A 27,287-nucleotide genomic window follows, 5' to 3' on the forward strand; every position below is an offset into this window, starting at 1 on the left:
TTTGCACTCTTCTCATTATGGCATCACATGGACTGGGTTCTAAGCCAGGTTCCACCACTTACTGGCTAGTAGGCCTTGTGTTTGATACTTCTGTCTCCAGCCTCAGTTTCCCCATTATCAAATGAGATAGCCTCTACCTCCCAGGGTTGCTGAGAGAATATGCTCAGCCCTCCCTCCTCAGCAGTGCCCACCCCCATCTGACCCTCAGAGAGAGCCAAGGGATTCGCCTACCACCCACTGACTTCCCTATGCAGACGGGGAACCTGAGGTCCAAAGAGGGGCAGAGCGGGCCTGGGTCCCTAGGTGGGCTGGCGTAAGTGGGTGGGGAGGAGCGGGCGAGGGACCTGGGTGGGCAGTGACTCCGCGGCCCCACCCTCCCACAGCCTGGACGGCGTGCCCTTCCTCATGCACGACGCCACCCTGCGCCGCACCACCAACGTGGAGGAGGAATTCCCGGAGCTCGCCCGCAGGCCCGCCTCCATGTTCAACTGGACCCTGCTGCAGAGGCTCAATGCTGGCCAGTGGTTCCTGAAGGTCTGGCAGCACCTGTCCCAGTCCTAGGCATGGAAAGCATGGTCAGGGACTCCATGGAGAGGGCCAGGGGCAGCCCTCAGCTCAGGTGACCTTCACACGCCGAGCTTCCTTGACTCACAGCCAGGCTGGTTGGCGGCCTCCTCAGGCTCCTGCCACTGCAGCCCAGATATCATGGTTGTCACTACTTGTTCTGGTTCTGCCTCCCCTACCAGAAAAAGTTGGTTTTGAATATAATAGTTAATAGCTAAAATTGTTAACACTGTAAAACTCTAGAGGAAGTTGGTTCTCTGGTCTGAAGTGCTACTGAGAGAAAAATGGACTGGGGTCGAGGATATGTTCCAAGCAAATCATTCTTTTGGCAAGCAGACTGGGATAGAGAGGTTATGGTTGGGTTCTCCTAGAGGTCCCACAGGGCCCCAGCCTTCAATGTGCCTGACTTGCACACACCAGCCGACACTGGCAGCTCAGTCGTCTCCAAGTTCCATAGCCAGGAAGGCATGTGGAGGCCCCAGAGGACTGGTGAGACAACCATGTGTGTCCCTGTCTCTGCCAGACGGACCCCTTCTGGACGGCCAGTTCCCTGTCACCGTCCGACCACAAGGAGGCCCAAAACCAGTCCATCTGCAGCCTAATGGAACTCTTGGAGCTGGCCAAGGGCAATGCCACGCTGCTGCTGAACCTGCGTGACCCGCCGCGGGAGCACCCCTACCGCGGCAGCTTCCTCAACGTCACGTTGGAGGCTCTGCTGCACTCGGGCTTCCCCCAGCACCAGGTGAGGCCCTGCAGCCCAGCCCCACCCAGCTCTGTACCCAAGGAGCTGAGCTCCGCCCAGCCCTGCCCCACCCGCAGGGAGACCAGGCCTGCCTGGAGTCCCGCTCAAGCAGTAAACTCACCGTGTCCCCTCTCCAGACCTCAGGGTTCCACATTTGTAAAATGAGGGTAGCATGACGCACGCCTCCCTGACAGGGTCATCATGGGGCCAAGAGGGAAATAAGAAAGTCGTTTAAAATGTACAAAGGAGGGCTTCCCTGGTGGCGCAGTGGTTAAGAGTCCGCCTGCCGATGCAGGGGACACGGGTTTGTGCCCCGGTCCGGGAAGATCCCACATGCCGCGGAGCAGCTGGGCCCGTGAGCCATGGCCACTGAGCCTGCACGTCTGCCCCGTAATGGGAGAGGCCACAACAGTGAGAGGCCCGCGTACCGCAAAAAATAAATAAATAAATAAATAAAATGTAAAAAGGGCAGGAGCAGGGCCAGATTCTTTGGAACATGGTACTTCCATGAAGTGTTACCTACATGATACCTGGGGATCAGAAAAATACGATACCAACTATGACAGCACACTAGACGCTGGTGGCCACGTGCACAGTAGTTGACATTTGGGGCGTTATCGGTCTTGTCCTGACTAGGGTCTGGAGGGGGAACTTCTGAGGTGTTGCCAAAGCAATTCCCAGCCATGGCTGGGACCAAGTCATCCCCCGGAGGTGATTACTACCTGAAAGCTTTCACTGGGTGCCAGGTCCCGCCTCTTTTAACCCATTCAGGTGGTCCACGAGGGATAGACACCCTAACCCCATTGTACAGAAGGGAAATCAGAGGCTTCTCCTCTCCTGCCTGCAGGTCCTGTGGCTGCCTAACAGGCAGAGGCCCTTCGTGCAGAAGGTGGCTCCTGGCTTCCAGCAGACATCGGGCTCCAAGGAGGCAGCTGCCAGCCTGCGGAGAGGCCACATCCAGCGGCTGAACCTGCGCTACACTCAGGTGTCCCGCCAGGAGCTCAGGTGCCCACCCCATCCTGCCCAGGCTCACCCAGAGGACTGGACACAGAGGCTCAGGGTTCAAAGAGGAGAGGTTGAGAACATCAGGCAGACGTGGGTTTGTATGTGAGCTTGGCCCTCTGAGAGCGGAGTTTCCTTCCTCCAGGGACAGTTTTGAGGACGGCGTGAGGTTGTGAAGGGCCATGCTTTACAGGCTTCCCACACTGGCCAAAGGGCCGACCAGCCTCTGTCCCTGCCCCACAGGGACTATGCATCCTGGAACCTGAGCGTGAATCTCTACACAGTCAATGCCCCGTGGCTCTTCTCCCTGCTGTGGTGCGCAGGGGTCCCGTCTGTCACCTCTGACAACTCCCACACCTTATCCCAGGTGCCCTCCCCCCTCTGGATCATGGTGAGTTGGGGATTGTTGGGGGTCCAGAGAGCTGCCTATGGCTTCCAGGGCTGGGGGGCAGGCTCCACACCCAGGCTCTGTCTGGTGAGGTCTCGTGGGGCGGGGAGCACCTGAGGGGACAGGCTTGAGGCATGAAGAAGATTCTCCTGACCTCTGGGGCCTGCACCAAGGTCTGGGGGGTAGGAGGAACCTTGGCCTTAGCCACATGGGGAAAAACACCAAAGGCTCTAGACAAATAAACAACTACTTGGGTTTTGGGGGGGTTTGGAGATTATTATATTTTGTTTTAAAGGAAGGGAAGTCATTGGGAAAAGAGGGCAACGGGGCACAAATAGGGAACATTAAAATCTCAGAGATTACAGCCAATAAAACCAGTTTTCAGTTGGTTGACCGACTGAGCACCTGAAGACAGGCCTGCGTTCCAGTCCCAGCTCTGCCAACCAGGGGACTTGGGGAGCCCTTGACCTCCCTCCTGTGCTCCCACTGCCACTTCCCTGAGGTCATGAAAGGCAGATGGAGGGTCTCATTATGGCTAAGATGATGCCATGTCAGTGAATCAGATCTAGGTTTGGGGTAGTTATCTCCACCCACCCACCCATTGTCCTTTAAAACCACTGAAGGCCCAGCTCGGAATGAGATGAAATAACTGTAGCAGCAGTAGCTATGAGCACACTCTGATTTTCAGGCCACAGGAACTGACCAACAGCAAAAAGTGCCTCTGGCCCACCCCTGCCCCTCCTCCACAGTTTACCTGAGATCAAGGGGGTGTGAGGCCTGGCTGCTCTGCAGGCTTTGCCCTGCTGGGCCCTTCTCTATGGCCCCCTGGAGGGGAAGCTCACACGCTCCACACCCTACAATGACATGTACTCTTACATGCACATGGATGCCACATACCTCTTCACGTACCCACCTGCGCACCTGCTTGTCATGTCACACCCTCTCATTCACCTATCTGTCTTTCATATTTTGGTTCTTGCATTAAGCCCCTTTAAGCACATAAATCCTCTAGGTTTAAAACACACCTCTACAGTGCATGGATCTCTTTTATCCTCTACACACACACACACACACACACACACACACACACACACACACACACACACACACACACACACACACACACACACACACACACACACACACACACACACACACACACACACACACACACACACACACACACACACACACACACACACACACACACACACACACACACACACACACACACACACACACACACACACACACACACACCAGGCCCACTCCTACAAAATATAATCTCAAGCCCCCAAGCCCCCTCCAGGTCCTCCTCTGCCCCTCCCCGATGGTGACGTGCGATCCTCCTGCCCATGGGCCCTTGGTCTGGAGCCCTGGTCTGGACCAGCCGTGACTGGAAGCTGGTGGTGGGCCATCTGTCCACAGCCCCCGGACGAGTACTGTCTCATGTGGGTCACCGCCGACCTGATCTCCTTCATCCTGATCGTTGGCATCTTCGTGCTCCAGAAGTGAGTAGGCCCTGACCACCTTCCACGGCCCCCCCTGCCTGAGATGGGCCAGCTCCCGCCCCCAGCCAGGTGAACGCCCTCCTGAGCCCTCGGCCGGGAGGTGTCCTGACCAAGACCACCCTGTTCAGGGGAGAAGGAGGCCGCCCTATGGCCCCCAGCCCGTCCCCCTCAGCCAGAGCCCAGTGGCTTCTGGAATGAGCACCCAACCGGGAGCCCAGAGCCAAGCTGGGCCAGGATTTGCTGTGTAGACTCTTTGGTGAGTTTTAGCTCCAGGGGGGCTCCTCTCTAGGCTTGTCTCCCTGCCTGTCACCCAGGGCACAGGTTTCCACAGCACTTGTGCCGGGCTCAGACCTCCCCACCCACCCTTCGGGACGACAGCTTGTGGGGGGGGTGGTTGCAGTGGGAGTGGGTTGGTCCTGGGGAGGTTTTAGGGCCAGGCGGGGCCCCAACCCAGCCGTGAAGCAGCAGGCTGCGGTTTTACTCTTGACTGACGTTCTCTCTCTGTCCCATACTGCTCTGATCCGGCGCATGTCCCTCCTCTCTCTCCCCCCTCCCCACTCTCTGCTGCACTCTGGCATCTCACAGCTATCACTTGATCAGGTAATTCTGGTGTGGTCCTCCTCCTGTTCCTCTTTCTCCCTCCTCCTCGCCGCCCCCTCTCCACTTCCCTCTGAAAGGCTGCCTCCTGAGGAGCCCTAGGCCCAGGTCACCCTCCCAGACACCTCCCCTGCCTGAAGCCTCCTTCTCATCCTTGCTCCCGTCCTCTCCCCTGCAGTCCTCCCTTCTCTCTCCCCACCTTGCCGTGTGTGTCCCTCTGCTCTCTCTCCCTCCCGCAGACAGGGAACCAGCATTTCCTTGCAGGTTGCTGACCTGGCCTCTCTCAGCACCAGAGCATCTCCCTCTGGAGAGGGGCTCTGCCTGGGCCACCCCCCACAGCCTGGCACTTTGGGCAAGGCCTTCCCCAGTGCCCAGCGCACAGCCTACCAAGTTCTGTTTCTCCCTGCCACCTGTGGCCCTCCCACTCCATTTGCCTTTCCCCTCGCTCACTGTTTATCTTTCTCTCCACCTCTCTTCTCTCTTTCACTTTCTGTCTCTCACTCCCACCCCACTGCTCTCCCCCCATGAGCACAGCCTCCCGCACTTTCCCCTGGGAAATACCCCCAGTGGTTGAGCTTCCTGTCCCAGTTGTACCTCGCTGCAGAGACACGGGCCTGACGCTTTCCTCCTGGGTTTAACGTTAATTTCCAAGATGAGACCTTGGTCTTGGGGGTGCAGGTTCCCTTTGGTCAGGTGCCTTGGGCCCTCCTAGGTCAGTCACCTTCACTGACCAGCTTCTAGGAGGAGGAACTCTGTGGCACTGAGCCCAGCAAAGGGCCATTTGCCTGGTCCCTCCACCATCCTCTCAGTTGGCAGATGTCCACATGTGCTGGCTGGTGCTGTGCTGGGCCTTCTTCCCCAGGGTGCTCCACCGACACGCTGGGCCACTCAAGATACAGCCAGGGCGGCATCATTGTCTTCCTGGGGGCTCAGGCAAGGCCTGATGGAGGAGAGGACCCTGGGGGAGAAGTTCATTTCCCTGTGGTCCTCATTTTTCCACTCATTCACTCAACAATACTTAAAACAGCACCCACCACACAGCAGGCATTGGGGTTGGTGCCAGGCACGCAACGATAAATAAGAGACCCTATTGCTGTTCTCAAGGATGCGTAGGGCGGCCAGCCCAGCCAGAGGTTGCCTTCCCCTTTGCCTCCTGCTTTCCCCTTGTCTGCTCTGTTCATCTACCTGTCTGCCTGTCCATCTGTCTGTCCATTTCTGCTGTGCCGATCCCATCTGGAAACAACTGATTTCCCGTGGAGTCTGGGCTCCCTCCACCCATTCCAGCAGGGCGTTGGGCCCTGGGGGGTTGGGTTTTTGTTTCCAAGCTGATCCCCACTTCCCTGAGTGGGGTTGGAAGAATCTAAGTTCAGAGGCCAGGGATTTGGGGCTAGTTCAGAGGAACTGTAACAGCAAAAACTGTGCCCTGGGCCGGACGAAGGAACCCAAGTCCTCCCTGCTCTGCCTGGTCCCTGCACGCCCTATGTTGCCCCACCTCTCAGCCCATTCAGTTTTGCTCCCACCTTGCCCCAGCCATTAAAGGGGTAACGCTCTGGCCTGTCCCTCTCCACTAGGGAATATGCACCCCACTCTTCCAGGGCTGTTGGAACAGAGCAGCAGCAGGCCCCACCCCAAGTCACTCCAGCACCCTTGCCTTGTGACCCCATGAAGACAAGCTCCCCGCTGTCTCCCTTCCCCTCCCTGCTTTCCTTCACTTCCTCTCTGGGGTTCCTCACTGGCTTCACTCAGCCTGGTCCTGATGGTGGAGCTGTAGGCGACGTCAGCTGGGACCCCCTGAGATTGGTTTGTACCCCAGGGTGGGTCATCAGTCATGCCTGCTAAGCCCCCACCCCCAAATTTGTCCAGGTGTATAACTGGGGGCACCTGACACATAACTAACCAACCCCTAACCATCCTCCTGGGCAAGGGGAGCGGATCTAGGGGTCTGGAGGTAAGAGGGCTGGAGAGCCCTGGCTGACAGTCAGCAGACTCTGATTCAGGCCCCAGCTCTGCCCTACTCTGGGCCTCAGTTTCCCCATCTGTACAGTCGGACAAGAGTCCTGCTGGTCTCTCAGGCCAAATCCAGAGAGTCTGTGGAAGTGGGCAGGATCCCTTCTCCAAGGAAAGGTGGGGAAGGACCTGATGCCCACGGGGCCATCTCTGCAGGTGGCGCCTGGGTGGTATACGGAGCTACAACCCCGAGCAGATCATGCTGAGTGCCGCGGTGCACCGGACCAGCCGGGACGTCAGCATCATGAAGGAGAAGCTCATCTTTTCAGGTGTGCAGCTCCGCAGACAGGTTGAGTCAGGCTCTGGGCTCTGTCCTCTGCACCCCACACATGCACACGGGTGTGTGTGCACACATTTCACACACAGCACATATAGCTAGGGACACGGTACAGACATAAATATACCCACCTAGCTTCACGCTCACACTGGTACAGGGGCACACGTACACACACACACACAGAAATGCACACCCGTCCACATGCAGCCATCAACTCCAGGTCCTGTGGCTCAGTGTCAGCCACATGGGTAGTGGGCAAGGGTGACATGCAGGGGTGGGGGGAGGGCTGGAGGCCCATCCTGCCATGCTGGTTCATACACAGACCCCACAAACGTTGATTTCACCCCTGTTTGCTGCCTGTTGACATTCCCAGATTGATGGAGGAGGCAGCTGTATAAACAAATACATGGAAAATTAGGTGTCACTGAGCTCTAATAGATGGGGATACTGAGCCAGAGTGGGGTACAAGGAGGAGAGAGGGGTTCAGAGTTCCCTGGGGCGGTGAGGAAGGTTTTGGGGCCCACTCTGTGAGGAGGTGATGCAGTTGAAATGGGAAGGAAGGGTAGGAGGGTGATGGGTTTGAGGTGAGGGCTGGGCGAGCAGAGGGAAGGAAGGGCATTCAAGGCAGGAAGAGCATGTGTTCAGAGGTAGTGAGGGAGCACTCCTTGCCGGGCACCAAGAACTAAACATCATGCCACGTGGCTTGAAGGGAGAGCCTCTGGCTGACTCACCCCAAGATGGCACTGGGGAGGCACTTCAGCCTCAAGTGTGTGGTCAGGAGCTTGGGCTTTGTTCTGAAAGAAGAGGGTCACAGACAGATTTGTCTTTGTTTCAGTGGGGCTGTAACAAAGTACCACAAACTGGGTGGCTTAAAAACAGAAATGTATTGTCTCACAGTTCTGAAAACTAAGAGTCCATCATCGAGGTGTCAGCAGGGCTGTGAGGGAAAGATCTGGTCCTGGCCTCTCCCGTTTCCTTGTAGACGCACCTCTGTGTCCGAAGTTCCCCTCTTTACAAGGACACCAGTCATTCTGGATTAGGGCCCACTCTAATGACCTCATATTAACTAATTACATCTGCAGTGACCTTATTTCCAAAGAGGGTCACATTCTGAAGTGCTGGGGTTTAGGACATCAATATACGAATTTGGAGGGAACACAATTCAATCTCTTTTTTTTTTCTTTTTTTGTCGGCGCCATAACGCTTGTGGGATCTTAGTTCCCTGACCAGGGATCGAACCCGTGCCCCCCTGCAGTGGAAGTGCAGAGTCCTAACCACTGAACTGCCAGGGAATTCCCCATAATTCAGTCTCTCTAACGAGTGTGGAGGGTGGGTTAGAAGGGGAAGCCAGAGGCAAGGAAACCAATAATTCAGATGGGAATTGTGGGCATGGAAACAGGAGAGGAGAGATTTGAGAGATATTTAGAAGCCGGATGGACCTGGATTCAAATCCCAGCTTATCCCCCGAGCTGTGTGAACAAGAGCATATTACCTAACCTCCCTCACCATCAGACTCCTCCTCTGTAAAATGGGCTAGCTCCCCCTCACAGAGTACTTGTGAGGGTTAGTGCCACGCCTGGCCCAGACGGGTGCTTGGTAAATGCTGCCCGAGTGAACCAGAGCCCAGTGGGGGGTGCCTGTGTGTTTAGTGGGGCTGGCTCCAGCGACTGTGTGAACATCCACTCATTTATTCACTCTTTTATTTATCCCTTCCTTCAACAGACACATGCCAGGCCCTGTTTTAGGTGCTGAGGATACACAGATTCTTGTCTTTGGGGTACTTAATTCTTCCTACCCTCGCTCAAAAACCCTCCTCCTGGGAGCCTTCCCTGAGCACCAAAGCGGGGTTGGAGGGCCTCCCCCGGCCTCCCACTGCCTCTGGCGACACTGGGGAGCTCCTGGAAGGAGGAGCCCGTCCAGGGCACCTGGAGTCCCCAGGCTCCTGCACTGTGCCTGGCCCAGGGAAGTCAGGAGGCCAGCACTTCGGCCTCTCAGGTTCTGCACCTCCCCGACCCGTGCCCTCTCTGTAGTGCCAAAGGCCATTCATTCACCTAGCACCTTCTCATCACTGGCCCTGAAGAGTCGCCGCAGGCCTCACCCCCTGCCCACTCCTGGTTGAGAGGTCTTCTCCAGGGACCCTCAGCCCCACCAAGGTGCTCTGAGTCCCCTTTGGGTGTGCTTAGCTCCCCTCAGCAGACCTTTTCTAAGCCTCTGCTGTGTGTCCAAGACTGTACCAGCCACTGGGGACACTGATGCCCAGACCTCATCCCTGTCCTTGAAGTACTGCAGCCGATGGGGGCCATAGATGGTGAAAATACAGGTGGGACAGGGGGGAACAGGGTGGTCATGAGGAGGCCCCATCCCAGCCTGGGAGCAAAAACAGAAATGAGAAGAATTTAGCCAGATTTTAAGAAAAGGAAGTGTTATCGGGAGGTCATGCCCAGGAGACAGGCCAATATGTGCAAAGCACTGAGGAGAGTAAACACATGCGTGCCAAGCTTAAGAGGGTGCAGATGGTTTTCTGTGGCTGGAAGGTGGAGTTCCAGGGAGAGGAGACTAAAGTGCGACCAGAGTGTTTGCAGAGACTGAGAAGGGCCTTGAATGCCAAGCTCGACAGCATACCTGAAACCCGAGGTTTTATTCCTCCTGGTGGCTGACCAGGAGTGGCTCCAGGCCACCCCTTCCCACCGCGTCTGCCAGCCCTCTGTCCACTCCTCTCCTTCCTGCACTCACATCCTGCCTCCCTCTGGCCCAACAGAGATCAGCGATGGCATGGAGGTCTCCGATGAGCTCTCCGTATGTTCAGACAACAGTTACGACACATATGCCAACAGCACCACCTGCCCTGTGGGCCCCCACGGGAGCGGCAGCCGCGCCACGACCCGCACAGACCAGAGTGGGCGTTAGCGGAAGACCCGTCTGTCCAGCCTGTACCTCATGTGGAGACAGGCGAAGCCCACAGAGCTGGCAGAAGCGTGCTCTGGAGCTGGCTCCACAGTCTCCTTGTCGGCTCCAGCCCCTTGTCAGCCACGGCCTCTCTTGGAGGGGGCTCCCCTCGCCAGCCTCTCAGATGCCCCTGCGGGCCTGGGGCTCCTTTTTCTGGGAAGTTTGGGGCTCGGGGCCTGGTCCACTCCCTGAGGCCCTCCCTTGCATCCTGACCTGGAAGCTTTGAAGGGTCACTGGGCTATGCCATGCCCCCTGCGGCAGTGGAGGATGTGGAGCCTGCGTGCGCCCACGTGTGTCTGTCCTCCTGTCTGTGCTGTGAGGAAACCACCTTCTCTGTGTTTCTCCTGCCTCAAGGGCCTGCACTAGGCCTCTGCCGTTCCGTCAGTCTCAAAGCACAAGGAACCTTGGCCCAGGAGCAACGCCTGCTACAGTGGTGGAGACATTCCTCCCCTGCCAACCTCCTGCTGCCGCTGGCCCTGCCCCAGGAGAGGGTCCAAGCCATATTCCCTAGGAGCAGCTGGAGGTGGCAAGAGCATGCTCGGGGCTGCTGGATCCACACCCAGGAGATCCAGAGACTGACATGACCTCAGGTTCCCACATCAGTGGCCAAGGGCAGGGGCCACCTGTGAAAAGTGTTCAGGCATGGTCAGGGGTGGGTATATGGCCAAGGAGGCCTTCAGCGGAGGGAGCCTGAGGGGTCTTGGCCAAGATGATTAAAGCTGCCATCTTGACACGTGTCATCTCTGGATTGTCAGTGGGAGGCTGGGGACAGAGCTTGCTGGGTTTGGGATTCGGGTCCCATGACTGAGGAAGAACCATTCTCAGAGATGAATGGGAGAGTGGCAGGGTGGTGGAGCCCCTCCCCTGCATCACATGGCACTGGGGCTTCCTTAACAGCACTGGGCTTGGGGGCAAGCGTCCCCATATTGTGGTGGAGGAGACAGTCTTGGAGAGGTAAAGTGACCATCCGGAGCCACACAGCTTAGAAGTGGCAGAGCCAGAATCCCACTCAGGCTCTGTGTGCCTTCCGTAACCAGCTGGGAATGGTAAGGCAGACGGGGAGGGCTCCCTGGTCCGACGTAGGACTGGGCAGTGGGACAAGCAGGTCCCTTCGTGGCCACATGGAGGCTGAGATCCCTGCTATGGAGGGACAGGCCCTCAGCCAGGAGATGCCTCTCCCCCATGGCGGAGGTTCAGCTTTGAAGACGCCCATTCCCATTCCTGGCACAGTGGGGCACCTGGGCTGAAAGCCAAAATACAGCCCCTGGGACCATAGATGCCCCTGTCTTTCAGTCCTTGGACCTCTGCCCTCTGCCCTCCATGAGAAGGGGTCTGTAAATCCCATCTTTGTCATAAAAGCCTGCATGGTCTTGGGTGTGTCCTAAGGGAAAGAAGGGGGCTAAACCCCAGTTTCATCCTACATTAAATAAACATGGTGCTTCCTGGGAGCCAAGGGATGTGTCTCTTCTCCAAACGGGCCTTCTGGATAGAATTCTTGGGGTCTGGAGCCTTCAGGGAGGAAAGGAAAAGAAACCCCTCCTAATGCTGGAACCCAGACTGGGCCCCCCACATTAACCTCTAGGACTGCCCCTCTGGGAACTATCAGGGGACTCACCCTCCTTTCCCCCTTTCAAACATTTGCCAAGTGCTCCCTTCCTGGGGCAGAGGTCAGCTCCCGGCTCTGCCTGGGCATGAGGAAATGTATGTGAAACCTGGACTGTCTGGGCCAGCAGTGGGGCACACTGCCCTACCCAAATGCCCCAGTAATCTCTCCAGTGTCTGCAAGGCCTGCCCAAGAAAACAGAACCAATCTTTCATGTTAGCCCCTCCCTGTCCAGTCAGTGCCCCTGGGTCCACTGGCTATCATGTCCCAGGCTCCTGGCTGGCCACACTTGGGCAACTTGAGTCATCCTAGGGTCTTTCAGAAGCAGGGAGAAGGGGCTGGGAGTTCTGAGTGGAACAGCCTGTCGGCATCCCACTCTCACTAGGGCCCTACACTGTACCCCTCCACTCCCCAGTGCAGAGGCAGTCCAGCGGTCTCCCCTCACCCCAAACAATGGAAGGAGAATGGAGGCCATCCCCCAGCTAGGTCGATAGCTGAGCCTTTCACCCTCAGCTGAGCCCACAGCCTGTGGTCAAGCCTGGTTCCTGTCCTTTGACCTGAGGGGTTACTGAGAAGGCCACCTTCCCAATGCCCTCCTCGTGACCTCTCCCTGTCTACTGAGGACAGCCTGACTGCCCTTAACAGGGAAACCGGAGACAGGGCCTCTCCCTTACTGCCATCTCCACAGACCCACTCCTTGCTTCCTCCCTTGGACCTTAGGGGGTGAGACCTCTCCAGGCTGAGCCCACCCTCCACCTTCGCCAGGGCCCTCCCTGAACCCTCAGCCCCTCTGTTCCAGGTATTTAGGTGCCCAAATCTCTCACATCCTTTAACATACAGCAATATATACAATCCCTTTTTAGGGAGAAGCAGGATACACCATTCCCTGGAACACAGTCCCCAGAGCAGACCCTCCCCCAGGCCTCAGGACACATGCTTGGTGGTCATCACAGTGACCCCTCCCATCACTTCTTCCACAAACTCGGCCTGCCTAAGCCTTGCCGGGGGCGGGGACAGGGCGGTTCCTGCAGGATCCCAGCCTCACCGAGTCCACCTGGCAGATGGCTTTCACTTACAAACCCCTCTTGGGTTCACAGCACCTCAGTAAGACAGGCAGAGCAGGAACCATGACTAGACTATTGCTCCTGCCAAGATGAAGAGCTGGGGCTAAGGGGTGCTTAGTGATCTGCCTGGAGCGGCACAGAGAATCCCAGCAGTGCCAGTACCACCTCCCAGGTGCCCTGTGCCCATCCGGGCTCTCATCAAGGCACCCTCCTCCCAAACTGCTGCCCTCTTCCGTGAAAGCAAATTTCCTCACCTGCCCCACAGACACCAGGCCCTATGGCCCTTCATAGAGGCAGCAAGTGAACAGACACCAGCCTATGGAGCTGCCTCCCTCTGGCTCCAGGCCAGCCCAGAGCTGCCTCGTTCTCTCCCCACGCCCACCAGGCTGGCCCAGCACCACTACGCCCACTTCACTGTGCCCCCTCCACGGTGGGTACACTGTCGAGGGAAAAACACCTCAGCCATACTATACCACAGACCCAGGACCACACGCTGTCCACACACACAGGCCACACGACACAGCCCCACAGTGTGCGCAGACAGACCCGTCAGACACAGAAATGATTATAGAGAAATGCTGACACAAAGACAGGGACACACAATGCATATAAGCAGATACACCAAGTCGCGCAATGACATGTCTGCTGTCAAGCGGGAACACAGATAGAGCACAGAGTCAGAGGCAGGAGGGATACCTAGACCTCTAAGCTGTGCAGTTACATTCTTAGGCACACCTACAGCTACTCAATCACACCCACCCCAATGCCACAGTCACCACGTCCCCATGCACTCCCACACTCACGTACAGGTACCCTGGAACACCTGCATACGCACACACACACCCTCACATCCATGTATCACTCAGGGGCACAACCAGCACCAGGTCACCCCCAATCCAGCCACACGGATCCCAGAGTTGCACACACAGTCAATCCCACGCCTACTCCCAGGTCCTCCCTTCTCCCCCTCCCAGGGCTGATCCAAGAGTAGAACAAAAGCCCTGTGTCCCCTCCTCCCCTTCCCCCTTAACTCTCCTCCCCCGCCCCCCCCCCCGCCAGCGTCCATCCCCTTTGTCCTCCTGCAGTTGAGCCTGAGAGGGAGTCCAGGCAGAGCGGCAGGGACATTGCGCCCAGGCTGCCAGGGGTGCAGGGCGGCAGGACAAACAGGAGTGGTCAGTGCAAGAGCAGCAGCTGCAGAGAGCCTGGGAGAGGTCATGGCCAGGTAAGTTCCAGGTACATCTGGGGACTTAGGATGCAGGACTCCCCTGGCTGTGTCATGTCTACAAGTCTGAGTGTGTGTTTGTGGGTGTGGGTGTGACTGTGAAAAAGAAACAGGGTGGCATGTCAACTTCTAGGGGCTGGGTACCTCAGTTTGTGTCAACACCCATGGCTTGAGGGGCCTAGACTCTTAGCTGGGATAAGAGAAAACTAGATCAAGCCCTGCCTGGAAATCCCTACCTTTCATGTTCCAATGGGTGGTCCTTCGGCCCCCAGACTGGAAATCCCTAGGGTGGAAACTGGGTCTGATGTCCCAGTGTGTCCACAGTGCCCAGTGCAGTAGACAGCAGGAGAATGAGTGAAAAAGTACTGGCGCACTTCCCAGGAGGGGACTCCCTCCCTCTCCCCTGGCAGCCCCTTGTGCCGGGACATCTCTGCAGAGAGAAGTCCCACCTGACGCTAATGAGACCTGCCCTCTTGGATCTCAGCTCAGAGTGGGCTGCCTTCTCAGCCAGTGGAAAATAGAATGAAGGCAGCATGCTCCCATGACCCCTATCAACTCCTTCCAGTGGTCCTGCGCTGCTCCTTGGGATACACCCCAACCTTGGCAAGTTTGGCTGAGCCGCTAGGCATGCAGAGTCTACAGCCAGGTGGGTTCAGGGCCCAGCCCCTCTACTTGGGCAAAGTAGTTAACTTCCTGGGACCCTGCCCACCAGGAAGCTCATTTCCTTTGATGCTAAGACAGGGGATCCACCACACTGGATGGCCCAGGCATAAACAGTGAAAGCCAGACTGACTACTGGACAAGATCTGACCTCCAGGGCAAAGCAGTCTGAGGAGAGGCAGAGCAGCTGGGCTCAGGAGAATGGAGGGAGGAGCAAGGAGCAGAGAGCAGAGGTCTGCTCCCCTAGAGTAAGTTGCTACGTAAAGGTGTGTGCTCCGTGTCCCTGGAATTATGCAAGCAGAAGCTGTATGTTCATAATGGCCACATCATAACCAATCCGTTACAGCCCTTCAGGCTATAGAATGCTTTCACAAACACCCCTCCTTTGATCCTCACAGCAACCTCTGAAGGGCAGGTTCCATCTATGTGATTGTTTCCTCATGACAAACTTAAAAAAGAAGAGGGGAAGAAGTCTAAAAAACTCTTCAGGTTTGTGAGGATCAAATGAAATTATGTACATAAAAGCAACTAACACATGTGGTGTGCTCCCCTCCTCTTGGGTAAAAAACATGTAAGGAAACATTTGTTGAGTTTGTACTGTATACCTAGCACTTTTCATACATTCCATTTAACAGTCACCAAGTCACAACAACCATGTGAGAGAGGCATTATGACCGCATTTTAGATGAGGAACCTGAAGGGGAGTAACTTGAGCAGGTCACACCGCGAGTCAGGGGCAGAGGCAGGATTAGCACCCGGATCAGTCCTTAGAGCCAGCTCTTTCCACTCCCCCATAGGGCTTCCCTGAGAACAGAAAACTTATGAAAAAGGTCAACTTCCCTCTCAGCCTGGGCTCTAACTTCATGTCCTCTTTCCCTCTGGGCCTCTGCACAGGCTGTTCTCTCAGCTGGAGACTTCCTCCCTCCACTCCCTTCCCTTCACCTGGCTAATTCTACTTATCATTCTCAGTCTCCACTCAGGGATGCCTTCCCTGGCTCCCTTCCAACTGGGTTCAGTGCCCCTTCTGAGATCCCCTAGTGCTCTGTACTTCCCCATGGGACCCTGCCACACTGCGAGCTCCAGGAAGACAGGGACTATGTCTTGTTCACTGACTGGCACAGAAAAAGCTCTCAATAAATACTAACTTAATGTATTCACTCGACCTTGAACAGGCACTAACTGAGCACCTACTATGGGCCAGATCCTGTACTCTTGGGGAGGGGCAGATATTAAATAGAATAATCAGGGTGTGGTCAATAGGGAGCACCTGCCGGAGATCCCAAGGAGAGTGGACAGGGTGAGGAGATGGGGGTAGAATTATACCCCCCACACATACTGGATCTCTGTGGGGTCGACTGAATTCCTTGACCAAAGGCTACAGCTCCTGTCAGAGGGCCCTCCTTATACAGATATTTTGCGCAGGTTCCAATAACCTCCCAGCCCTCCACCTTTAGACCCTGGGGAGGTAAAGTCTCCCTGCTGTTGGTAGCCATGTGGCACTGCTCTATCCCTTGTGGGAGTCCCAAAACACTGTCTATGCTTTTGTAAGTCCTTCCTTTATTAGAATCTCCTTAAGTTACCCCATCTGAGAGCATGCTATCTGTCTCCTGCCAATACTGATAGGAAAAAGCTCAGCACGTCTGAAGAACAGAAAGAGCAGTATGGCTGACTGGGTAAGTGGAGGAGGAGGGGGTACAGCTAAGACAGGGTCTAGACCTTCAGGTAGGCAGGGACTAGCTCATTGAGGCCATTAGGAATCTCGACGGGTGGATGGAAGGAAGAGTGGTTGCGTGAATGAAAGCACACTAGTTAAGATAATGCGCGCCTGCCTGAGTAAACCAGTGAACCAACGTAAGGAATGGTGGGTGAGAGGCCTCCTGCCCTCTAACCGGGCCCCAGCCAGGTGGATTTGCCGACGATACGGTCTGTGTTCTCTGTCCGGCAGGACGCTGGAAGGCCCGGTGCCGGAGGAGCCGGAGCTGGACTGGGGCTCCGAGGCGCCGTGCGCGGGGTCCTGCCACGCACAGCGCATCCTGCAGACCCTGAATGCGTATCGGCGGAGCGGCACCCTCACCGACGTGGTGCTGCGTGCCGGTGACCGCGACTTCCCATGCCACCGCGCCGCGCTTAGCGCGGGCAGCACCTACTTCCGCAGCCTGTTCGCGGCTGGGCACCCAGAGCGTGGCCTGGCCATGGTGCCCGTGGTACCCGAGGCGCCGGGCCCGGCCGGGACAACGGTGGCGACAGCGCTGGCCGTGGTGCTCGACTACGTGTATGGAGCGGGCGTGCGGCTGCGCGCGGAGGACGAGGCCGCTGCGGTGCTGGCGCTGGCCGAGCGGCTGGGCGTGGCAGGCCTGCGCGAGGCCTGCGCGCGCTTCCTCGAGGGTCGCCTGCGCGCCGCTAACAGCCTGGCGCTGCGTCGTGTGGCCGCTGCCTTCTCCCTCGCCTCTCTGGCCGAGCGTTGCGGCCGCGTGCTGCGCCAGGCCTTCGCCGAGGTGGCGCGCCACGCTGACTTCTTGGAGCTGACGCCCGACGAGGTGGCAGCGCTTCTGGCCGACCCAGCGCTGGGCGTGGCGCACGAGGAGGCCGTGTTCGAAGCGGCCATGCGCTGGGTGCGTCACGACCCGCCAGCCCGCCGCGGACAGCTGCGGCGCTTGCTGGAACACGTGCGCCTGCCCTTGCTGGCGCCCGCCTATTTCCTGGAGAAGGTAGAGGCTGACGAGTTGTTGCAGGCCTGTGGCGAGTGCCGCCCGCTGCTGCTAGAGGCCCGTGCCTGCTTCATCCTGGGCCGCGAGACCGGCACACTGCGGGCTCGGCCGCGGAGGTACGCCCCGTCCCCTCCCTCCCAGCCGCCCCTTGCCCCCTGCCCTGCGTTATTTCCTACGTTATTCCCCTGTTCAACCGCTCGCTCAATCCGCCATCATCCTTTAATCCTATCACTTGATCATGCCTCTTGAATGAGATTCAGTCATACATACAACAGACATTTCATAGGCTTGGTGCTGGGTCCTTAAAGAGTACACAGTCCAATGGGGGAAATGCAGGGATCTCACATCTCATGCACATTCTGCCTCAGTGTGGACTCAGGAGTGATTTGGGATCTCACATCTCGTGCACATTCTGCCTCAGTGTGGACTCAGGAGTGATTTGGAAACATCCTTTACCCTCAGGGAGCACAGTCTAGTAAGGGGTATAAATAGGCAGGGCCTGGGGGGAAAAAAGAAAGGCTTATTCCCACCCCTGGAACACCAGACCAGAAGACTTCGGGTGGAGTAGTCAAGATGGCCTGTCACCCTCACAGGAGTAAGGGAGAGACCCTGTCTTATTCATCACTGTATCTCCAACAGTAAGCTCAGGGCCTGGTACAAGATGTTCAATATTTGTGAAAGGAATTAGGTAGGAATTGGCTAAAGGGTTTGGAAATTCTGGTGGGGCCAGAAGTCTGAGGGGTCAGTGGGAGGGGAGAATGCTTTGCTGAAAGGGTGTGTAGCCTGGTTCAATGGATTTAGTGATTAGGGGATGAGTTTAGGAGATGGTTATAGGAGGAGGGACACAGCAAAATTAGTCCACGATGGAGGTCAGAAAAGGGTGAAGAGAACGAGTTAGTGGCATACCAACTTGTGCTTGAATTCCACCTCTGTCTCCTACAGCTACATGACTTTTGCAAGCCAAAGTCAGGATTAAACAAGGTGATTTTTCTAGGTAAGGGTAAGGACTCTGTAAAGATTCTTTTCCTGTAACTTAGAGGTCAGTAGAATGGGGTAAGGAGTAGTGCCCCTCTTCCCCTCAACAGCCAGAGGGGAGGCTGAAAGTGGCAGAGTCCAGCATGCGGAGGGTGGGAAGCAGAAGCGCGCGGAAGGGCAGCAGGACCATACAGTGCAGTCCATAAGCGGGTGAAGAGGGCTGAAACACGTGTGTGGGTTAACCGGCATTGGCCTTGTCCCCACGCCAGATTCATGGACCTAGCTGAAGTGATCGTGGTCATCGGCGGTTGCGATCGCAAGGGGCTCCTGAAGCTGCCGTTCGCCGACGCCTACCATCCCAACAGCCGGCGCTGGACCCCACTGCCCAGCGTGCCCGGCTTCGCGCGCTCAGAGTTCGCGACCTGCACTCTCCGCAATGACATCTACGTCTCTGGTGAGGGCGGAGCCATAGCAGGAGTCTCACAGGATTGGCTCACCACTTCCCGTGCGCCGCCCTCTGTTCTTCCCTCCAACCAGGCTATAGGAGCAGATCGGTCCTGATAACCTAGTTACTGGCTGAGGTGGTTCTGCAGAGCCAATCACTGGTGTGACTCCACCCTTGCAATGCTGACTTCAACTCAGATTAGTATTGATCACTTCTCTTTAAGTAGCCTAGCATGTGCTGTACATTATGCTAAGCAGCTTACATTAGTTATTTAATTCCCATTACAACCCAATTTTATAGGGAAATGAGAATTTCCCGTTGTCTTGACAGTGGCAAAGATCTGTTTGATACCAATGGACGGTGCCCTCCCTGAGATTCGAGCCCTAGAGACTCAGAGAATAAAACACAGTCCCTGCTCCCCTGGAGTGCCCTGGGGATAGCAAGAGGGCCTGGGAACAACAGCTGCTTCTCTCTCCCTAGGAGGCCACATCAACAGCCGTGATGTGTGGATGTTTAGCTCCCATCTGCACACCTGGATCAAGGTGGCCTCGCTGCACAAGGGCAGGTGGAGGCACAAGATGGTGGTCGTGCAGGGGCAGGTAGGGACACCCGGCAGCTGCTGCCTTGGGCTCAAGGTAGAGATCTATGGACTGACTGGGGGAAGGCCCTTTACAATCCGCTCTCTGTAAGAAGGGATCTGAGGCCCCCAAAAGAAAAAGGACTTGCCCAAAGTTGCATAATGATGCTAATGCTAATAATGATAGTAATTACTGTAATAGTGCAGCCTAGTAGTCAGGTGGTCAGGGGTGTGTGCTCTGGGGCCAAAGAGCCTCGGTTTGAATCTTGACTCTGCCACTTAAGACCAAAAAGAAAAAGGAAAAAAAAAATCTGCCAATTATCTTTGCAAGCTACATACCTAATTCAGAAATGCAAATAAAAGTGCTTCTTAGGATCACTTAAGTAAGGTGGTAAACCTTTAAGAAATTAGTAGGTATTTTTATTAAGCATCAACTTGGTGCCAGTTATTTTACAGATCTAATCTGTATTCAGCACCCATCCTACAAACCAGTACCATCCCGTTAGTACAGGAAAATCTGCTAAGGGAGGTTCAGTAATGGGGAGTCAGGACGTGGAGCCAGGAGCTGGGATGCGCCCCTGGTGGGATAGTTTCTACACACACAGCCCGAGGCTGTGGGGCCGAGACGCAGGCAGCCCTGACTCTTGGCGACCCCCTCATCCACAGCTGTTCGTGGTGGGCGGCTTCGACGGCCTGCGGCGCCTGTGCAGCGTGGAGCGCTATGACCCCTTCTCCAACACCTGGGCTGCTGCGGCCCCGCTCCCAGAGGCAGTGAGCTCAGCTGCCGTGGCACCCTGCGCCGGCCGGCTCTACGTGATGGGGGGCGCCGGGCGGGACGGCGTCAGCACCAACAAGGTGGGCTGGGAGTGGGCGGTGGAGGCCTGCTGTGTGCCTGGCGCAGAGCTGGGTCTTTCATGTCCTCGTCCAGGCACTGAGGAGTCATCCCCATGTTTCAGGCAAGGAAATGAATTCAGAGAGATGACCCAAAGGTCACACAGTAGGTCTGGACCCAAATGTTTGGGCTGGTGCCATATGGGTTTCAGAGATTTTAAAAATTAAGTGAGGGCAAGGGTGGGACTAGTTAAAATGCTTTTCCTCCATTCCAAAATACAATACACTTGGGACTTCCCTGGCAGTCCACTGGTTAAGACTCTGCACTTCCACTGCAGGGGGCATGGGTTCGATCCCTGGTCAGGGAACTGAGATCCCACATGCCACGTGGTGTGGCCAAAACAAAACAAAACAAAAACATAGAAAACAGAGAAATAGAAAAAAAAATCATCCATAATCTCACCACCTAAGGATAACTACCATTAATATTTGGTGCAATGCCTTCTAGGCTTCCTCTGAGTTGACTTTTGCTTTTGTTTTAGTTTTAGTAAAATTTTGTATTGTTTTTTCTTGTTCTAAGTATAAGCACTTTCTACATGCTTAGAAACTCTTCACAGACATCATTTCAATGTCTGTGTAACAGTCAATGGAGTGGATGAATCACAGTCTACCAAATTTTCTATTGTACATTTAGGCTTTCTGTGAATAAAAACTGATCTTTATTGTGGCAGCTCCCTCCCCATCCTGATGGCCACACAGGCATGTGATCCTGAGATCTGACTCTTTCCCAAACTAGGATCTCTCACCCTCCTTATTCCCGCTCCACTCCCAGCACACCTTCCTGGGCTGGCTGGGGGAATGCCCTTTAGCACCTTCTTGTGCAGCACTGACATGAATAGGCCATTTTGGGGGTTTCCAAGGAAACAACTGAGGAAATACGGAGTAAGGTGAGCAGGCAACTAAAGGTATGAACCCTCAGAAATTGTAGAAGGCGTCATAGACACCTGTGGGCCTAGGAGGCCTGTGGACAGCTATAGAAATGGGGGCTGCAAGACATCCCAGCTGGAATCTGGTCATGACCTCAGCACACCAGGGAGGAAGAGGGTTGACAGTATATGCAGCCAGGAATGCATCTCCATGGGGGACCTGCTCTGAGAACCCATGAAGACGGTTATCTCCACCTCTTCCTGGACCTTGAAAGATGAGGTGGCTTTTGACAACGGGAGTCCAGGGGGAGGAGCTGGAATGTGGAACCAGACTGAGCACACGTGAGGGGACACGCATGCTCAGGCCTGGTGAACATAGGCATATGTGTTGAATGAGTACCCCCGACCAAGAGATAGGAGGTGTGGGCAGCAGGGCAGTTGAGGGGCAAGGCTTCACCTCTGCCACTCCTTCCTCTCAGGTGCAGTGCTTTGACCCCAAGGAGGACCGGTGGAGCCTGCGGTCACCAGCGCCCTTCTCGCAGCGGTGTCTCGAGGCTGTCTCCCTGGAGGACACCATCTATGTGGTTGGGGGCCTCATGAGCAAAATCTTCACCTACAACCCTGGCATGGATGTCTGGGGGGAGGCAGCTGTCCTCCCCAGCCCTGTGGTAAGTGGAGGGTCCTGGGCACAGCCCTGGCACTGGTTCCATTTAGGAGAGTAAAAACCCACTTCTAAGGATCTGGTTCTCAGAGGTAGTGAGTCCTGTGTCTGCCTCCATGCTAGGCGGTTTTACTAGGGGGTAGTTCTCTAGCTTTGTCCCACAGTGATAATCAGCCTTGGGCTTCAAAGATAAGGAGACTGGCCTTAGAGAGGTTGAGGCCACCAGTAAAGCCATGTAAGGCAGAACCTAGAACCCCAGTCCCAAGTGCTATAGCTTTGGCTAGGGGGCTTGGTCTCAATGACCCTGCAGTCTCTCCTGATCTGTAGGCCACCAGGTGGTAGCTTACTGTTGGAGGAGGGGGGAGCATGGAGAGGGGACTTGGTAAGTTTCCCTTGCCTCAGTGATATCAGAGAAGGGAGGTCTAGGCCCTGGACGTTCCACCCCTGCATTTCTTGCCTCCCCGCACTGTTCTGTTCCCTCTCCAAAGAGACTATATAGGGGTATGGATGGATTGGTGATCCCTGCCAGTTCTGACCTCCGGTGATTCTAAGAGCCTGAGATTTCTGGCTTCTCTGAGTCTGGTGGTAACTATTATTGGAGTGCTTACTATATTTCAGGCACTATGTAAAATGCTTTACATGCTTAACCTCATTAACTGTTAAGAGAACCTTATGAAGAAGGTACTATTATTCTTCTTACTTGGCAGATGAGGAAACTGAGGCCCAGAGAGGTGAAGTGACTTGTCTAAGGCCATTCATTTAGTTAAGGGTCAAGCCAGAGCCTGAAGTCAGGTCCACCCAATTCTTACCTCTCTACCTTCCAGACTGCCTACTCATATTCTGTGGGTCAAGGTTTTGTTGTCTGGCCTGGCCAGCTAGGGACAGAGGGAGCTCCAGGCTGGACCCTATAGCTAATTGTCTTTCTGTCTGTCCACCCAGGAGAGCTGTGGCGTGACTGTGTGTGATGGGAAAGTCCACATCCTTGGCGGGCGGGATGATCATGGGGAAAGCACCGACAGAATCTTCACCTTTGACCCCAGCAGTGGGCAGGTGGAGGCCCAGCCATCCCTGCAGCGCTGCACCAGCTCCCATGGCTGCGTCACCATCGTCCAGAGCCTGGGCAGGTGACTCATACTTGAACCAGGAGGTGGGGAGGGGAGGGAGAACTCAGGTTCACCACTGCTCCCCTCATGGCACCTCGGTGTAAACAGCCTCTTAGCTTACTGCCCCTTTTCTTGTAGAAATAAAACCTCCTTCAAAGGTTGGGTCTGTGTTCCAGCTCAAGCCTCCTTTGCCTGGAGAAGTAATGCCCAATATCTGCTCCCTGCTTTGACTCTTTACAAAGCACCTTCATATGTTACCTCGTTTACCTTCATAATAGCAGCGTGGACATTTTTTAAAATTATGAAATATTTCATGCATAAAAAGAAATATATTTTGTACAGTTTAAGAATTATAATAAAATAAATATCTGTGTTCCCACGACCTAGCTTAAGAAATAGATCACTAGCTTAAGAAATGCCTTTGTAGGCCCCTCTATTTCCAAACCCATCCCTTCGCACATTCCTCCCAGGAATTGTCACTATTCTTAAATTTCAGATTATCGGCACTTAAAAAACTTTTAGTGAGCTAGTTACTAATATCTGTATTTTACAGAGAAGCAACTGATTTTAAAAGATAAGGAGACTCGGGCCTCCCTGGTGGCGCAGTGGTTGAGAGTCCGCCTGCCGATGCAGGGGATACGGGTTCGTGCCCCGGTCTGGGAGGATCCCATATGCCGCGGAGCGGCTGGGCCCGTGAGCCATGGCCGCTGGGCCTGCGCATCCGGAGCCTGTGCTCCGCAACGGGGGAGGCCACAACAGTGAGAGGCCCGCATACCGCAAAAAAAAAAAAAAAAAAAAAAAAAGATAAGGAGACTCACCCAAGGCCACATACTTAGTAAGAGGCAGAATCTATGACTCACAGATTCCATGAAGCTTTAGAATCTATGAGACACTTCTGGCCAGGATAGTTCTCCCTTTCTAAACCACCCTCTCCAATTCAAACACCTATAGCAATGATAGATAAAATTAAAAGCCAGACAGCTGAGGCTTAGGCTTATAAGTAAGCAAACATGTCTGAGGACCAGAAACAGAATTGTAAAGCATAAGGCAGAAGCTCAAGCTTCTAAATTCAGATTCTGGGATAAAGGATTTAAAACCATGATGACAAACCAGGATTACTGCTAGAAGCCTGGGCCAAGCTGGGGCTCCCCCGCTCATGAAAGAAGCTGAAACAGAACAGAACAGTTGTAGAACCCTGAGCAGCCTCGGGCGTCAAGACTCGCAGTAAACTGGAGGCCCCCGGTAGTGGGCACCAGAGCCACAGGCCTCTAAGACACCATGAGCCCAGCTCTGCACCTGGATGTGTGAGATCCCCAACATCAACGTGGGGTACAAGCTCCTGATGCCATTATAAGCGCCTGGGTTGGTCTGGGGCTGAAGGGCAGCAACATAAAACTGCTGGGTCGGGAGGGGTGAACTCTAGTAGAGAGGTTGAACAAAGGACTGATGCCACAGATTCTGTGAATCAAGGCCCAGCGGTTCAGATTCTGTGCCTGTATTTCTGAGGCCCAGAGGAGCTAGCCAGGCCCCATCTGGGGATCCTCTTATTTGCACTCAGATTGCCTTTTGAAGAGCTGTCATCTGCTCCTCCATCTCCTCCAGCACAGGGCCAGCCCTATGCCCCTAGCCATCTTCCAAAGCCCCAGGGCCCTGTCTGCGGGATCTCTCCAGCTGGGGCTGACCCATCACAGAGCAGCATAAAGGCCCGGGTCCCAGCTGAGCTCCTACCCTCCGATTATCCCAGATTAGGGAGCCCGTGACCATCTGGACACAGCTGATAATGGCAAGGGGGAGGGGAGTGGGGTAGAGGCCCAGCCTCAGAGCCTTCCTGCTCCCACCCCATGCATAACACCCAGGACAAAGCAAAGGTGCTGTACTGCTTGCTTACCCAGGCGAAAGCCGGAATGGAAAGGGTAGGGGCAAATCCAGGGCAAGCTCTCCCTGGAGACATGGGCATCTTACCCAGGCTCAGCACTTCTGTGTAGCCAGACAGATTGCGCAGTTTCCCGCATGATGGCCATTTGTGCCCCAGTGCTTGCTCACGCAAGTGCCAATGCCCTTTCCTGCTCTGTCTGCCTGGGCAGACCTGACACCCTCCACCCAAGGGCTGGCCACTCCCTCCTTGTACCCCTTCCTTATCAGCCCTTCTTCCATCACCCGACATATGGCCAGGCCTTTGTGTGACATCTCTGGTCTCTCCTGACACACCCATAGGATGCCTCTTGAGGCAGGAAAGGTTGTCACCTTCATCTCTGGGTCCTCCAGTGAGTGGAACAAACCCTTCCACTGAATACCTTAAATCAACGTTTCCTGGATTTCTATCTCCTAATACCTGTGAGGTAGGTACTACTGCCCGCCCCCCCTCCGATTACAAATGAGTAAACAGACTCAAGAGTTGTGAAGTAACCTGCTAACTAAGGTCACAGGGCTGGTGAGTGGTGGCAGAGCCAGGATTCCAACTCGGGTCCAGCTATCTCCAAAGTCTGCTTCCTCCATGCAGCCTCTGCTAATCTGAGAAAATGATGTGGGGTACAGCAAAGCAGTTGTTTAGAAGTAGGAGATACATCATTTCCACGTGCGAAATTCCAGCCTGATAGGATACTGTCCCTGACCTTCTGGGCTTCCGACTTGATGAGACATGGTGCTTGTCCCTGGTGAGTGAGGCTCACAGGAACACAAGCAAAAGGTGACAGCCAGGTGTCCTAATTTCTAGGACTACTGGTTAGACCGAGACCATATACAGAGGATCCCCCTGGCTCCTAGTCCACTGCTCTCTGGCACCCCAGGCTGCCTGCTGAATGTGAACTGTTACCATTCAGTTCAGAGGGAAGCCAGACAAGTCCATGACCCCTTAGCCACACATGGGTTTGCCATGTTCTCCCCAGCTGAGAACAGAGACAACTCTTGGTATGCAATCAGAAAACGATGAACCCAAATTTAATTTCTGAGTCTCTTTTTTGAGTAGATCTATTTGTAAAGATTGATATTTTATGACTGTAATTCTTTCTTAGTGGGCTTTCAAAGAACAAGGAGAACTTTCTTACATAATAGAATAAAACTTTCTATTTTGTAATCACTATATGGACTTGTTGGATTCTTTTATAAATCTGAAACATATCCATGCTGTATATGCCACCCACCCATTAGTACAGGAAAAAACATAGTATATGTAGAGTTCCCTACTATCTGCAGTTTTAGGCATCCCCTGAGGTCCTGGAACGTATCCGCTGCAAATAAGGGGGGACTACTGTATTCAGTTAAGTTGTTCAAGAGGAAAGATTTCATCACACAATTCTCTGTGACAAAAACCCGGACTATCCCATTTTGCTCAAAGATAATGTGACAGTATGTATCTTTTATGATGCCTATGCCCCCAGATTTACCTGGTAGTTTGTTACAGTTCATAGAGACAAGCTAAAGGCAGTTGTGCATAAAGATGAGTGGAGAGAAACAGATGCTGTAGAAATTTTAAAATTCATTGGATTGGTCATTTGAACTGACCTTTATAAATCTAAAAGTGAAAATGTTTTAAAATTATGAAGCAAAGAAAATGGCTATCCTCTCTCTTCCAGCAAGTTATAAGCAACCAAAATTTTTTAAGGCACTGAGTGTTGACAATCCAAGTGTAGAACAAAACAAACCCGAAAAAGCCCCAGAAGCTAGAGCTTATTTGAGATGTATTTGAAATCTGCAATCAGCAGCTACAAGATGAATACCTTCACTTCCTGTCAGTTGATAAACATTTCACTGCCTTCAAGTAACATTGCTCATTTGGGGTATATATCCTTCTAGACAATGAAAATGTGAAGTTGTTTGCTCTTATAACTCATATTCACCCATTTGAAGTTTACAATCCAGTGTTTTTAGCATATTCAGTTATGCTGTTAATACTTGCTAAATTTTTAATATTTTTGGATACTTGTTAGAATTTATAAAATTGACTTTCACTATCCCTTTATTCTTACTAACAGTGACTTAAAATATAAAAGGGGGGTGTTTATGGGCCCAGGTGGTAAATAGTGATGGCTATTTTTTCTGGTATATTAAGGGTAAAATCAGTGAGTAAAAGATCCATTTCCTCTGGTCCCCCACCTGATGGGAAAGCAGCCCCCCTACAGTACCTATGCTCTCCCTTCCCCTCCCTCTGTAAAGCAAATACATTATTAAAGGTTATGGGAGCCCTACCCTCTCTCTAGGCAATTTTGGATTTTAATGGCTCCAGCTTCTCCGGTTCACCACACAAAGGGCTGTCGGGTGCACGCTGGTCACGGGGGCAGTCAATGGCTTGCCAGTGAGGGCAGGATGAACCCATCAGGGCCGTCCTCACCAGAGGGCAAAGGCCCAGCTGCACCTGGCCGGCTGAACTGTTAGTGCAGCACAGGACTGAGCGGCAGAGGTGTGTTCCATTTGAATTCCAGAGACACGGGTCTCCATCCTTTTTGTTGTTGTAGAAACAAGAGTTCGGCATCAGGTAAGTT

At 54.3% G+C, this 27,287-nt stretch overlaps 2 protein-coding genes across 7 annotated transcripts in view; both read left to right on the forward strand.

Annotated features, from left to right (window-relative positions):
- The window catches only part of GDPD5 (glycerophosphodiester phosphodiesterase domain containing 5), a 90,799-nt gene extending 80,034 nt beyond the window's left edge, over positions 1–10,765 (forward strand). For 5 of the 6 annotated variants that reach the window (XM_082627363.1, XM_082627362.1, XM_082627361.1 and 2 more), the window contains 7 exons: positions 384–534; positions 1,088–1,306; positions 2,154–2,311; positions 2,552–2,699; positions 4,125–4,207; positions 6,968–7,080; positions 9,847–10,765. In XM_082627363.1, the coding sequence (XP_082483489.1) occupies positions 384–534; positions 1,088–1,306; positions 2,154–2,311; positions 2,552–2,699; positions 4,125–4,207; positions 6,968–7,080; positions 9,847–9,995 (1,021 nt within the window). In that variant the 3' untranslated portion in view covers positions 9,996–10,765. Of the gene's footprint in view, positions 1–383; positions 535–1,087; positions 1,307–2,153; positions 2,312–2,551; positions 2,700–4,005; positions 4,208–6,967; positions 7,081–9,846 lie in introns of those variants that run through there. The other variant, XR_014294599.1, reaches the window with a different exon arrangement.
- Positions 10,766–14,966: 4,201 nt separating this feature from the next.
- On the forward strand, positions 14,967–22,836 carry KLHL35 (kelch like family member 35). The gene is made up of 7 exons (XM_082627746.1): positions 14,967–15,076; positions 16,529–17,407; positions 18,536–18,720; positions 19,192–19,310; positions 19,955–20,143; positions 21,525–21,713; positions 22,646–22,836. The coding sequence occupies exons 1-7, from the start codon at positions 15,024–15,026 to the stop codon at positions 22,832–22,834; spliced, it is 1,803 nt and encodes a 600-aa protein (XP_082483872.1). The 5' UTR covers positions 14,967–15,023; the 3' UTR covers positions 22,835–22,836.
- The last annotated feature ends 4,451 nt before the right edge of the window (positions 22,837–27,287 follow it).

Source organism: Mesoplodon mirus (assembly GCF_964341445.2).
Source record: "Mesoplodon mirus genome assembly, chromosome: 7".
Taxonomy (NCBI): domain Eukaryota; kingdom Metazoa; phylum Chordata; class Mammalia; order Artiodactyla; family Ziphiidae; genus Mesoplodon; species Mesoplodon mirus.

Coding starts and splice junctions, on each gene's coding strand:
- KLHL35 (XM_082627746.1), top strand. CDS start 15,024: ATGACAAACTTAAAAAAGAAGAGGGGAAGAAGTCTAAAAAACTCTTCA. Junction 15,077..16,528: donor CTAAAAAACTCTTCAGGTTT/GTGAGGATCAAA, acceptor TCTGTCCGGCAG/GACGCTGGAAGGCCCGGTGC. Junction 20,144..21,524: donor ACGGCGTCAGCACCAACAAG/GTGGGCTGGGAG, acceptor CCTTCCTCTCAG/GTGCAGTGCTTTGACCCCAA.